The 13,614-nt window shown below is 41.9% G+C and overlaps 1 protein-coding gene across 1 annotated transcript in view; it reads right to left on the bottom strand.

The window, feature by feature from the left end:
• The window catches only part of FLT3 (fms related receptor tyrosine kinase 3), a 45,036-nt gene extending 31,654 nt beyond the window's left edge, over window positions 1–13,382 (bottom strand). The window contains exons 1-2 of the mRNA XM_026108809.2: window positions 13,310–13,382; window positions 1,034–1,158 (exon numbers count right to left, since the gene is read on the bottom strand). Coding sequence (XP_025964594.1) covers window positions 1,034–1,158; window positions 13,310–13,364 — 180 coding nt within the window. The 5' untranslated portion in view covers window positions 13,365–13,382. The remainder of the gene's footprint in view (window positions 1–1,033; window positions 1,159–13,309) is intronic.
• Between the last annotated feature and the right edge of the window lie 232 nt (window positions 13,383–13,614).

Genomic DNA, 13,614 nt, shown 5'->3' with positions numbered 1-13,614 from the left:
GCATTGCCAGATACAAGGAAAGCACAGTCTTCCCTGGTGTACAAAATAGAAATAACACATTAGGAATGAGGTGGTTGGAAAGTGGAAAAGTATTTTACACAGACAAGATCATGAAAGTTGGTGAAATATTGCATAAAGCACCATACCTCCAGTGGAAGGAATATGTAAAATGACAGAAATAGAACTGTCAGTCCAGAGAAAGCCAGGAGATGTTCATGCATATGGCTGCGATGGGAGAGACTGTACTATGTTCTTACATTTAAAAGACCACTGACACAGCCTGGAATCCGTGATTCCATGTATTCGTTACTCTGCTTCTTACATATCAGAATTATTGATTATTTGCCCAGGAATGAGAAAGATTTCCTAAGACTGTCTCAGAACATCAGTCCTCAGGAGATATTTTAATTGTAGGTCTCAGTTTCTTGATAATTTACTTGTATGTTGTCTCTTACCAATCTTCTGCCATTTAGAAACTTGGAGTCAGAAGAGAAGAATGAAATTTCTTATTTGATTACCTATGTAGCTTCGGTGTCTAAGCCTAGGTTTAGCACAGGCAGGGATTTCTGAGGGTGTGGTGGTGGGAAGAGAGGGATGTTCAGCTTCCCAGTCATCCCTAGCAGCTGAGGCAAACACACCCTGTGTCAGGTGTTTGGCTGGGCTGTGTGTGGCCACCAGTTCACATCACAGCCTTCTTAATCCCTGCAGAGCATTTCTCTTTTAAGTGAACGTAGCTTTTTTAATTGATACATTTCCAACAATATTCAGCAGTAATAAGGCATGATGTGAGATGAGGCAGCAATTAGAAGATCAGTTTTAGAGAAAACTGATACTTGCCTTATTTCTAGTTCAAAGGTATTAAATGTGCTATGCATTTCCCTCTAACTTCTTGTAGTCATATTTGACCCAACCATTTTTATTTTTATTGTGATATCCCCATAGCCTAAAGGTTCAGGGTGTTGTAAGCTTCTGGGAAGGTATTTCTGGAATGGACAGCAATATTTTATAAGCAACTCATTCTCTGTTAGTTCACCTTAGGAGATACTGATGTCTCTGGTGTTCTTGAACCTTCATTCTTCTGGCTGATAAATACACACGTAATCTCAGCTATATTTTGATTCATTGCAGAAGTGAAAGTTAGTGCTGTCACAACAAGAACTGTAAAACAGAAATAGAAAACAAATATAAACATCTTTATCTCTTCGGTCAGGGAGAACCATTTTAACTAAAATAAAACACAGCAAAACCCTAGAAAGGTTATACCTTTATAAAAAAGGCAAAAGGAGTGCATAAACATATTGTGTGCATTTGCAAACTCTGCTTCTGTGTATTGAAACTGTATGAAAAAGCTATTCAGAGAACCTCTCAAAAGCATACTGTTTGGAAGAATGTTTCATAAAATAGTGCAGAAAATGTCTAAAGACAAAAAATTTCTATGTGTTATGAAAGCTCCTTTAGAAACCAGCCTACAAATCGCAGGCTCTCCCTTGCAGCCCGTTCTGCAGCCAAATCTCGGACAGGGCTCCGTGCAGCCAGGCAGACGCAGGTTAGAGGCTCCTTCCCCTGAGTGGCCATTCACAGCCTTGGGCTCTTTCACCTCTGGAAAGCAAGCAAGGTAGCAATTCCCACTCTTTTGTGGAAAGCAGATGCAGAAAGGGGAGGCTGGAGGGTGAGGAAGAGTAAGCCTGTGGCTTCTGCCTGTGTTATCCCTCCTCTCTGCTTCCTTGGCTCTGTCACACCACCCTAGCCTATGCAGTCTGGCCAGCTCACTTGGCAGCTACCAGCCTGATCTGCCCTGATGAACGGAGCAGATGTCATTAGCCTTATACATAAGGTGCAGTGTGGAAAAGCTTCTGCTGCCTCAAAGGCATAATCTCTCTGACAGGGCTTCATATGAGCCTTTCTGCGGGGACTGCAGCTTGAAAAGTCATCATTTAGCCTTAAAGGATCAAAACAGTAACCACGTCCCCACTATTGCCTATAAACAAGAAAGAGAGAAGTGAGACTACAGAACTGGCTGGCTAAAATGTGTATGTTTTCTATAAGCCCCTAAAGCCAGCCCTTAACAGTTCAAATAAACAGTGAATCACAAAATAATAACTGACTTAAAAAAATTCCTGCCCTTGGGTCTTGATTTTTTGTTTTCCTTTCTTTTCCTTTAGCTCTTGAGATGATTGGATATAGAGCAAGGAGCAGAGTTGAAAGGAGGAAAAAGGTAAATATATGGATATATTGAAGGAGGAAAGTAATGAGACTGCCTCTGCAAGTGATGGAGGCAGCAGAACTGGAGAAGGAAGAAAAGAGTTCCTGCTCTCTCTTTGACATTTGTGCCTACTGGAACTGCTTGTGCTCCAAACAACGGCTCAGACAACCTCTTTTCAGCCCTCCTGGCAAGTGTGGCTTAAGACTCAGTCTTTCTCATTCAGGAACCTAACACAAACTTAATTTTAGATACTTAATGACACCACCTTTCCAGAGTATATACAGTCAATGGAGTACATGTTTTCGCAAACCTCCAAAGAAGGTCCTGTCTGCCTGTGAGTCGATCCCTAAGAAAGGTGTACATGATTCCTTTGTGGAGGCCTTCAAAAGCACAAATCTTCCTTCTTTGACTATAAAGATAATGCAGGCACTTCTTGAGGCAGCAAGTGTTGGTAGGCAGCTGAAATGTAGGTATGCATTAGGTGTCTACACACTAGCATACTGTCTATGCTAAGCATACATACTCCACCCACACAAAACAGGTTTCCAGGCTCTCTCTCCAGCCTTTCACTAAATCCTTCTCGGTTCAGCTTGCTCCACTTTGGTTTGTTGCCCACTTTACCTTTCTTCCATTTTAAATCAGTCTGTTTAAATCTAACAGACTCACAGTCAGGGGCTCAGATGATGGAAACCAGACAAGGTCCACTGATTTCAAGGACACACCAGCTGAAAACAGCTGAAAATATGGCCTCAAAAGTTCAAATCACATGGCCTACTGAGCACTCTCTTGCTTCAGCTTTCTGATCTAAAAATAGCTTTAGTTTCTGATCATACAAGCTGAGCCAATTTACCCTGGGCATTACTCCACTTTGCTCACAGCAGTACCTCCTTGCTAGCAGGATGCCTACTGCCTCAGTAACAAAGGGGAAGAGATACTTAAAGATAAAAGCCAACGGGGAAAACATTTTCAGCTAAGATGTAGGCAGAAGCAGACAAATGTAGTAACCAAACTGTGAGTGACATGCAAACTAGATGTTTGATGAGCTGGAACTGCATTGGTAAAGGAGGGTATGCTGGAGTACATGGTGGAAGAGAGTAGTGAGGATACCGAGACCCTAGTGTGTAAGAGAAAACAGGTCTCCTTGGTCTCAGTCCTGATGACTGCTAGAGTTTGACACTGTTGTCTTCTAACTTTACTCCTGTGTGCTCCACCATAGCACAGGAGACCTGGAGCAAGTCCAGGAAGGCTTTTAGGATAAGGAAGGATATTTTGAACATGAGATGATTCCAACTGCTTTGTAATTTAAAAAAAAAAGAATGAGGAGATAGGTAGAAGTATTTACGTGAGATGACACTGAGTGGTCTAAACTTGTATAGGTCTTAGAGAGAAATATATTACACTAACCCAGAAGAAAATGAGAGTACGCATGAGCCTTAGAGTAGAAACAGAATAAAGATTGGCAGTATTGAGAAATGGCAACAGTCTGATTCACCATCTTTATTTTTCAGCTGCTAGCTGGCCTGTTCAGATTGCTGTTACTGTCTGCAAGCCCAAAGAACGAACTGCAGAGATATAAAATATTTGTACAGAGCACTGGGCAAAGAATACCAAATCTGTAACATGCGTAATCATATCTTGCATTGCTGAATTCTATGGAAACTGAAATAGAAATAAATTGCTGCCCCTAAAAAGTGTTTATTCATCTCTGCTTTTCTTCTTCATCATCTTTTCATAGGTTATACAAAAGTAAACGCAGTAGAAGTCTTGTTCTCACTGAAGTCTGACACACCTCTAGTTGCCATAAACTCAGGACTTCATCAAGAGGTGTAGGCATGGCACATACATGGGGAAATGCCTGCACAAGTCAAAAAGCAGGCTTACATAGAACAGTGCTGGCACTGAGAAGAAAGGCATGAATCTACTGGACAGATATCAAAACAAGATGCTGTATTTTAAGCTAGTTAAGCTGTCAGATGGATGGCCTAACAGTACTACTTTTTTTCAATTTTTTTTTTTGCAATTTTATTTTCAAATGGGGTGATAACCAAAGTAGCCTCTGAAAAAGTGAGAAAGTCACTTCAAAATAGGTTAACAGTCTAAAAGAAGAACTTATCAAAAGGAGAATAGCTGAGAAACTGGAGCATTTTGAAAGAAGAAGAATGAACCTTTCTCTTCACAGATGCATCTTGTGTTTGTGTTCAGCTCAGTGTATTTATTATTTTAAATAGCAATCAAACTTTTCTTAGACACAGAAAAAACTCCCACTTTGCTTTACAGGTCAGGAGATTTACAAAAAGTAAACAAACTACATTTTGTTTCTTTTTTGGCTTCTGACTGTTTCCTCTGGTGAGAATCTCAGGATCATCTTTCCAAAATCTTCATGATCAGGAAGGTAGAAACAGCCTTTTTTCCAGGAAAGCTACAGTTTTCCCACAGTCATGTGCTGCCAGCAACTCAAGGTTTTAAAAAAAACTCACCAAAAGTCTCTAAAAGTGCATCACAGATGATCCTGATGCACATGCATTAACTCTGAGAAAACCACACTTTTGCATGTGTGGTCACCCCCACGTCCCCCCCCAAAGCAGCAGGTGCAGAAGACAGAATTTCACTCAGTAAAAAAATGATAAAAAACAGAGGGAAGTAGGATAGGTAGCAAGAGCTGATCTTGGCCACTAAATTTCTACCTTTTACCCAAATGTTATTTCTCTCCAGTAAAACTTGATTTTTCTCTTTGCTCATCTTTTAGCACACAGTCCTTCCTAGCCCTCTTCATTATTGCCGCTTAAATAACTTCGTGATTCCCCAAAATGCAGCTCTTGTGAGAGTTTATTCTCACACGATGATGGGGCAGGGGGTGTTGTTCTGTGTTGCAGAATAATAACCATATTTGAACAAGGTTTGACAAACAAGCTAGGTGACAAGATGCCTCCGTTGCAGTTCATGCTAACTGCGATTAGTTGTTGTAACACTAGATGGGATATGTCCAGGTCAGGACTAGTCATTTATCTGGTCTTACCAGTTAATTAAACATCATGTGAACTGATTTAATTATTTACAGTCATGTTCAAGCATGACTGGGATTTGCAAGGAAGAAAAGGTCTGTGGAGTGTAATTGCCCTTCAGGAGGACTCAGTGGAAGGGTGCAACGAATGTCTGAACTTGAATCACTATCTGAGCAAGAAACCAGTATGTCATATGTATTGTCATATGTTTTCAGAAATGGCCTAATTAGGCTCTGTGGACTGAATCAAAAATGAATACAAAGAAACACTGAGATTGTACAGTATCCAGGAATGCTAGCCATTTGCCAATCTCGTTTGTTTGTAACAGCAGCCCTCCTTGGCGTTTGCTAAGAATTATTTCTCCAGCTGGCACCACTCTCCGCTCTCTCCGTGCTCTGAAGCTGCTCAGGCTGTGCCACTCAGCGCCGCTGCTTCGCAAGACTCCCGTCGCCGAACTTGTCGCCCCTGCGAGACTTCCCGCGCGGGTCACAGGGGCAAATCCCAGCACCCGTAAGGCCCCGCTGCCCGCAGCCCTGCGCGGCCTCGCAGCCCTCCCGTGGGGCCGTGGCGGGTGGAGCGGAGCGGAGCGGAGCGGAGCGGAGCGGAGCGATGCGGTGCGGTGCGGTGCGGTGCGGAGCGGTGCGGAGCGGAGCGGAGCGGCTCCCGCGAGGGGGCGCTGCCGCTCCGCGCAGCGCGGCCGCCCCGCTGCCTCCCCGCTGCCGCCCCGCTGCCGGCGCGGCGAGTGCGGTAGGCGAAAGCCCTTCGCGCCCTTCTTCTCCGGGCTTTGCGTTAGGCAAAAGAATAGAGCACTAAACATACGCTTCGCCCTCTGAAGTACAGGGGTATTTTCCCAGCTAATAACCAACTCAACCAGTCGGGGCTCCTGCTGATTGCTACGGAGCAGCATTCCTTTTTAAAATTTATTTATTTATCCTTTTCTAAAATTTATTTAAGTATTTTATTCTTAGTGAATGAAACATGAAACAAAAATTCCGCGTGAATTCTCTCTTAAATTAATTGACTCGCTGATGACAAATAACTGTTCCTCCCACAGTGGTATTTTTACCTAGTGGTCTCTAGAAAACATTTTCTGATTTTCTAATGAAAGATGGAAACCTTAAAATATTGACCCTTTCTGTGAATATCCCATAGCCAAACTTGCACGATTCAGATAGGATTCTGACTCAACTCTATAATTTTGAATAAAAGGAGAAATGGTTTATTTGGTACAAGAACAAATCATTCATATGCAGTAAAAATTCCTACTTAGCAGAATATCTTCAGGTACGCTGTGTCCCCATTTATTACACTGGACTCAAAACGTTTCTTTTGAAGAGATCTTAAACCAGAAATCGTTGCCATAGTGAATAACCATTTCTAATTTGTTCAATGCAAATGCCAACAAAGGGATCTGTTCATTGACAGCCTGTCCGCTCTATGTCAACTTCTGTAGTAAAACTCAGTGTTTCTGCCTAAGAGCTTTGTTTCCCCCATCCTTCAAAATTTCATCTATGCCTGAATCTAAGAGATCTTCTTTCAACATAGGTAAAGAAAAAGGAAGAGGTTTGCCCAATCTACCTCAGGAACATCACTGCCAAGACTACGACAGCCTACTACTACAACATGGTTTACTACATGCATCAGGGAAGATACTGTCCACGAATTAATTTTCTACATTTTTAATTCTTTCTTCACCATTTCCTCAATCTTCCATTCTCAGGTTCCAGATGAAAACAGCTGAAAGGAAGGCAATTTTATTCTCCCACATTCCTTTTATACCTAATGACTTCTCTTCCAGGCCACTATTTCCAATAAATTGTCCTCCATCTTGTTATGTCCTAACATATTTTTGGTACAGATTTTCAGCAGATTTCATTTTTCTGGGATAAAATTATGCCCTTTAATGCTAATACATTTTCCCCTATAGGAGGATGGCTAGCAGCCTTGCCTATGGCTCATTGCAGCCAGGTTTTCAATTATGTAGAGATTTTAATAATGGATAATTGGGATGGCTGAAGATTTCAAATCAGATATTACACTAGGGATGTATTTTATGCTGCTCCATCAGCAGAACCAAACAGAACCCTTTTTCAACAGAACAGGTAGTTGACAGTCAGCAAAGCTATTCCTGCTCTTTTACTGATTACCTACAGATCAATTTGTTTCAGTGTCCTGTGTAGTAAAAAGAAGTTAATGATGGCATGAAGTCCAGGCATATTTATCACATAACACCATTATATAACAAACTTTATTGACTATTTTTGTCGTTAACTTCTATTGCAGATATCCTGCTCATGCTTTATCATTAATATTGCTATTTCATCATTAATTTAGTCCAGAAAGAATAAGAATCTGGTTTGAATTATTTTTATATTTCTCCCAGCTTCCAGATTTTCTAGTCACGTTTCTGCCCTTCCAGGTACATGAGAACTGCTATTCCTCTGGGAATCAGAGCTGCTTTTAATGAGTGATTGTACACATTCATGATCTGTCCAACTGCTTTAGCTCCTTCAGGCTTCTTTGATAAATACTGACTGGTCTCATCACCATGTTGCTCCCTGATCTATAGATTTGGTTTGAAGTTTCCTCTTCGAATCTTCAGTCTCTGTCAGTAATTCATGGTTTTTACCTGAAAATAATGCATTTCCTTAGCATAAAGCAACTGCTGAAGCCTGAAGCAAAGAAGACATTTAGCTCCATTTTATCTTCCTGCCCTGCCTCTTCTGTTTCTGGTTTGCATGAGGAAGGACTAAAGGGTTTCAAACCCTTATTTGCCTTTAGCTTTCCACCAACTTTCCCTACGAGTCTGATACAAAGACATTGCTCAAACAGTTGAACTGTTATTTTGCTCGTTATCCAAACAAGCTTTGCATGGGCCTGACTAAATGAATGACGGCTCTTCCCCTGTGCAGAAAGGTCAGAGCCCCTGGCTCTCGATCCCGTGCTGAATTCTCTGTGGGCAGCTCACACGTGCTCAGGGGAACCGCCTGCTCTTCCACCCCACAGCTCGCACCACGCCAGCCACTTGCAGCTCACCTTACTGCAGCAAAGAGTAAGCAACGCTGGTGAAGATACCCCAGTTTGGGAAGTGGCTGAAAAGTGGCTGAAAAGGCAGTGAACCTCAGCTGCCATGGCAACCTTGCTTTCTGAGGAAGAGTCTACACTGTAGCTGGTTCTTCTTCTGCTTCTCACCCACATCCTCCACCCTCACAAGGGAGCTTCTTTCTGTCTCCCACATCAGCCAGGCCTTTCCTCCCCATGGAGTACGATGGCCAAAGGGATAAGTCTGTGGGCAGAGGAGCGCTGATGTTCCCAAATGTGTAATGGCTGTGAGGCCAATGCAGAGCTCCCCCACTAATGAGAAAGGGGCACTGGGCTGTCTTGTTCTTGACTGTCTTCTAGAGGATCTTTACTCACAGAGATGACACATGTTTGTGTAACAAAAAAAGTGGGTAGATAACCCTGAAGCAAAGCATATAAACAGATCCATCTCATAAAACGGCATAAGTTTGCTTTGTTTAACTCCTTTTTTAACTGCTCCATGTTTAAGCACTCCAGTCTTATTATCTGACATACTGTAGCATTGCTACTGACACTAGTGGAATTATCAATTTTTTGCAAGCAAGAGCTACTTTCAGAGTAGTTTCAGGCAAAGATTCCCAGCAACTCATCAACAAAGAGAAAAAGATCTGCCGGAAAGAGAAATGAAAAGAGAAGACTGCAGATAATGAAATGATACTGCTTGTCATCTTAGCATCGTACAACTTCCCTTTTAAATTAAAACAACAGATTTCCACAACTGGATAGAGAATACTGTCCTTCATTTCTTGGAAGAGAGAGTGAGGGAGGGAACAGGGAAGGTCTGAAGGGTGGGCGGGGGAAAGAAGAACAGAAAGAGGGAGAGTTGGAGAGAATGGTTTTGCTACGAAATACGGAAAGACAAAGAGGATTCAAAAGAAGATTATAAACACTAGTGGGTGTTATTTGTATTGTTATAAGGTTAGAGTTAAATAACAATTGTAATTCCCAAGCGGTTGCATAAATGTAAACTCTCATATACTCGCTCTTTAAAGAGTACGTTGCAACAACAAAGTGTCTGTCAAACCAGCCCTTGAATCTCACCCATTAGAAATCTTATCTACACAATTAAGCCCAGACTACAAAGAAGGGGGTAAATAATGTCTTACTTTTACAACAGTAGTAGAACTAACTATCTAGGTAGTATGCTGGCTTTTGTGTTTGCTTGTCTGTTTACCCTATTCAGTTTTTTTCAGCATTTTTTAAGGAAAGATCTTAGAAAAATAAGGATTAGAAAATTAGGTTCCTGCTCTTGAATGGGAAATGGGCAAACAATATTTATCCAGATATCTGTCTAGCTTTCTTATCCTCTTATGACACATGAAATATAGAAAAGAAAAGAAGAGTCTATCCTTCAAACACATCAGCAATTTTTAGGATATTGTCTGTGTTTTAAGGGTTACAGATTCCTTAAGCAAGCATTTTGCACCATGTTTCTATTTAGAGTCTTATAGCATCTTTTAAATTAAGTGGGTTAGTGTCAAGCCATATGGGAAATAAGATCTTCCTTCCCAGTTGAGAAATGGTGTTGTTTGTTGGCCCTGGGCTGATTTTTTGGTCCCCACTTTCATTTCAAAAGTGTGCGATCTTCATGACTGGAGACCTTGTCCTTTTCCAGTGTTGACATATAAAACTGAAATTGCTTTCTGCCTTCATCTGTCATCCACTCCTGCTCTTCCACATTTTTGCTCTGTAACTGTTTTACTCTCCAATTTCATTTCCACTTACATTTGCCATATTTTTTCATCCCTGCCTTTTGCAGCAAACATCTCCACGAAGATTTTCAGCAAACCTAACTCATCCTAACGAGGCAAAATAGCTCCTTGGCTAACAGTGAAGACTCTAAATATATGGATGAATTTATGCCATGAAGTTTCAGATCTTTTGAAGGCTATATTCTGGGAAACCTATGAACAAGAGGTGATGAGGGAGTTTGGATTCAGCCCAGTGCTATATTATCTTTGGGATAATAAAGGCGGGACGGGCTCTCGAACTGGGTGCTGCAGAGGGGGGCATGCAGCTCTGGCAAACCTGCCGCTGCTGCGCACAGGCACAGAGCACGCACCGCTGTACCACTGCAAGGCTGCGCAGGCACATGGGAGCTGCCCTGGCAGTTGGTCTGTCTGCTCTGGGCATCTTCCAGCTACTTGGTAGCTTGAAAGCAGAATAGCCTGAGAAATTTTCTGCAGAAGAGGGGGAAAAAGCAAATGGGGTCAAATCCCAAAAGAAAGAAAATATAAATAGTTTGAAGTTGCATTTACTTCCACTGGAAAATAACCCTCTTCTTCAACAATCTTTCCCCTTCAGAAGTCTTCACTTCAGAAGCAATAGCTTATCTTCTGATCCATGAAATACGTGACAATGGAGGACCATGAAAATATGTTCTGCTGGGCATGACTGTTTTCCTGAGTAAGCAGATCACATACTGGCCTCATCCAGCACTCACAGCTGGCTTGCACCAAGGTTCTTGCAAGCTTCGGGAAGGAGATTCTGTTCAGGATCAAACTTGATTTGCCCTGGGGTGCTCATTGATTTCCCCTTTCTGCCAGCAGCAAGGCTCAGTGCCTGAACATGCTCTGGAATGCTTTTTGGCTGGTTTGCTGGAGAGAAACAAGTGTATTTTTGTGAGATGGACAGATCCTGCACACAGCTGCATCCTGAGCATTTCTGGGATTCTCCTTAAAAAGTAGAAATGTGTTGGCCTGTCTCATATTTTCTGGCTGTCTGCTGCAGGAATGTGACAGGCTTGTACTTTTATCTGTATGTTCTGTGAGGAGTTTTTCAACATTATAGTCCTTTAGTTTTTGTGCACTTAGACACACTGTAATCTAACCCAGAGCTTGTTTGGGCCTGAGTTTGCAGTCTTGCTCAGATAAAATTCCCTCTTGTTTATCAGCCACACTGATGTCTTTGTCAGCAACTCATAACTTGATTTCTCTCAGGTGCCCTAAAACTGCTGGAGATCCTGTGAACAGCTCTCAGTAAGAATGGGTGCAACAAAAATAAAGGGAGCAAGGGCACTTGTTAAAGGAAAACTCCTCCTAACAAGAAAGGTCACCGAAAGTCTCTTTTGATCACAGAATTCTCCAATTTGTAAAACATGAAACTAGGACTGCCCCAGTTCCCAGGCCTCATCCACCCTCCCATCCCTTCCACTAAAGGAAGGATAATTATACTCTAGATAATATTATTAACCACAAGCTCTTGTTTAGGATGACCAGAAAAAGTAAGAGGATGAGGAACCGGAATAACACTTTTCATATCTATATCTCTATGTACATATATATCATATTGTATATACTGGTTTCTAAAATTTCTGGGATTATATTCCTTGTTGTTGGGGCTCAGTTATTCCATCAGATGACACAGGCAAGATGGTTTTCCTGTCCTGCAACTTTTGTTCTAGGCTTGTAATTTAAAGATAGAGCTTGTATGTTAAGTCTATATATATCGTGGACATTCTTCTCTAGATGTCATTGTATTTTAGCTTTTCTTTTGCTAAGTATTGCAATTTCTCATGATCTTGGTTCCTCATATAGACAAAGTCTGCCTGCCTGCATTACTTTTTACTGGGTCCTACCTCTGGACAATAAGTTGATCCTTAAAGGAAATGCTCTCTTTTTTAAGAAATTACATATAATTCATTAAACCCTAAACATTTTTACATTAAAACTGCTCTTAAAGAGTTATGTGCTAGAGAGAAATTTATGGAGCTAGCAATCCTCAGGATCTCTGATGTCAGCTCTGCCTCTGAACTTCCTAATGCTATCCAGTTTGTATGTCCAAACACATCTGCTTTCCCCCCCCCCCCCCCCCCCCATTTCAGACGGCCTTATAAGAAATACTACCTTTCCCTTTATTCCTCACCTTGACTAAATAGTATCTCAGCACAATGAACAACAGTCCTCCTGGAGAATAACCACACCTTGGTGCTCACACACTGTGCTCTCTCTTCAGGACCCTCTTATCCCACAGAAGATGATTCTTCGCAGGGGCCTTTGGGTACTATCACATCCCAGACACTAATCACTTTTGTTTACTTTGTTACACAGTCTACAGGTCTAGCAAAGCTCATTCAAGAAGAAAACACAGAAATCCATCTTTGGTAGGGTTTGCTTGGTAGTAGTATCAGTAGTCGTGCAAAGCAGCAGATCTTAAAATACTCATTTTCATTTTTACTTCACCTTCTCTTCAAACAGACTTTCAAATAGACTTATGTAGACTTTCAACCATGAATGAATAATATCTAATAATTGCTCTTTGAAGTAAACATTATTATCTCTGTATACAGCTGAAACCGGACCACAAATTGTTAAATAGCTTTCACAGGAATGCATCAGAACTACATCAGTCAGGAAGAGAACAAGCCAGTAATTATAGAGCCAGAGAAATACAGTTTCAGGCATATGAGATGGAAAAAAAAGTCATTTCCTTTTCTCTTAATAGTTAAATTTTGGGAAGTTTTTCAGAAGAAGAAATCAGGCTTTAAAATCCAAAAATCTTCAAAGAAGAACAATACAGAGGCATTTTCTAAATATTAGTGTCATGTCATCTCCTAATTAGATTACTGAACAACAACAAAACCAAATAAGACACAAATGCCTTGTAATATTTCACTTCACCAAGGTACTTCATTCACAGATTATTTACCAGAGAAACTGCAGATATGTTCTTTAAAGTGATCAGATCAAGCTAGTACCTTTTACATCAGGAAAAACAAACAAACAGTCATTGTATTTAGATAGTTTTCACCTCGAACGTGATTTGATAGTTTTTGCCTCAGGTGCAGTGAGAGCAAAAGCCAAGCTGGACCAGGCAAAGGAGAGACTGAGATGATGGAAGAGAGAAGAGCATACCCAGAGGAGAGAAGATAGGTGGGATGGTGAAGGAGAAGGAAGTAAAGATGCAGGAGAAAACTAACAGATAAGAAGTCCAAGGAGAAAGAGAGGAAAAATGAGAGGGGATGGAGTGAGAGAATGGTAAGCAGAGAGGAAAGGACTCAAACAGCTGGGAGAAGAGACCTTACCCAGCAGCAGTGAGGGGCTCCTGGAAGGGCAGGTTGGGGGCTGGTGTGCTGCCATGGCAGCCAGCCGGGCTGCCGTCCCCAGACCCAAGCGAGTGAAACCCAGCAGTGCAGGTGGTTGTCTTAAGGGTGCACGTCACTGCCCGCAATGAAACCACTTCTTCAAAAGTGAGGACCCGAGACCTGGCGCCTGGAGGAAACGGCTGTGACAGGGGGAGAAGAGGGGCCACTCTTGGGGCCGGGGAATGTCCTCCTCCTGTTAGATGATCACTGTGCGAGCCAGGCTAGGTAGCCCCGTGCTGGTAGCT

The sequence above is a fragment of the Dromaius novaehollandiae genome, chromosome 1, assembly GCF_036370855.1.
Source record: "Dromaius novaehollandiae isolate bDroNov1 chromosome 1, bDroNov1.hap1, whole genome shotgun sequence".
Taxonomy (NCBI): domain Eukaryota; kingdom Metazoa; phylum Chordata; class Aves; order Casuariiformes; family Dromaiidae; genus Dromaius; species Dromaius novaehollandiae.
Note: the sequence above shows the minus strand (reverse complement) of the source record. Positions and strands in the feature narration are given on the sequence as shown.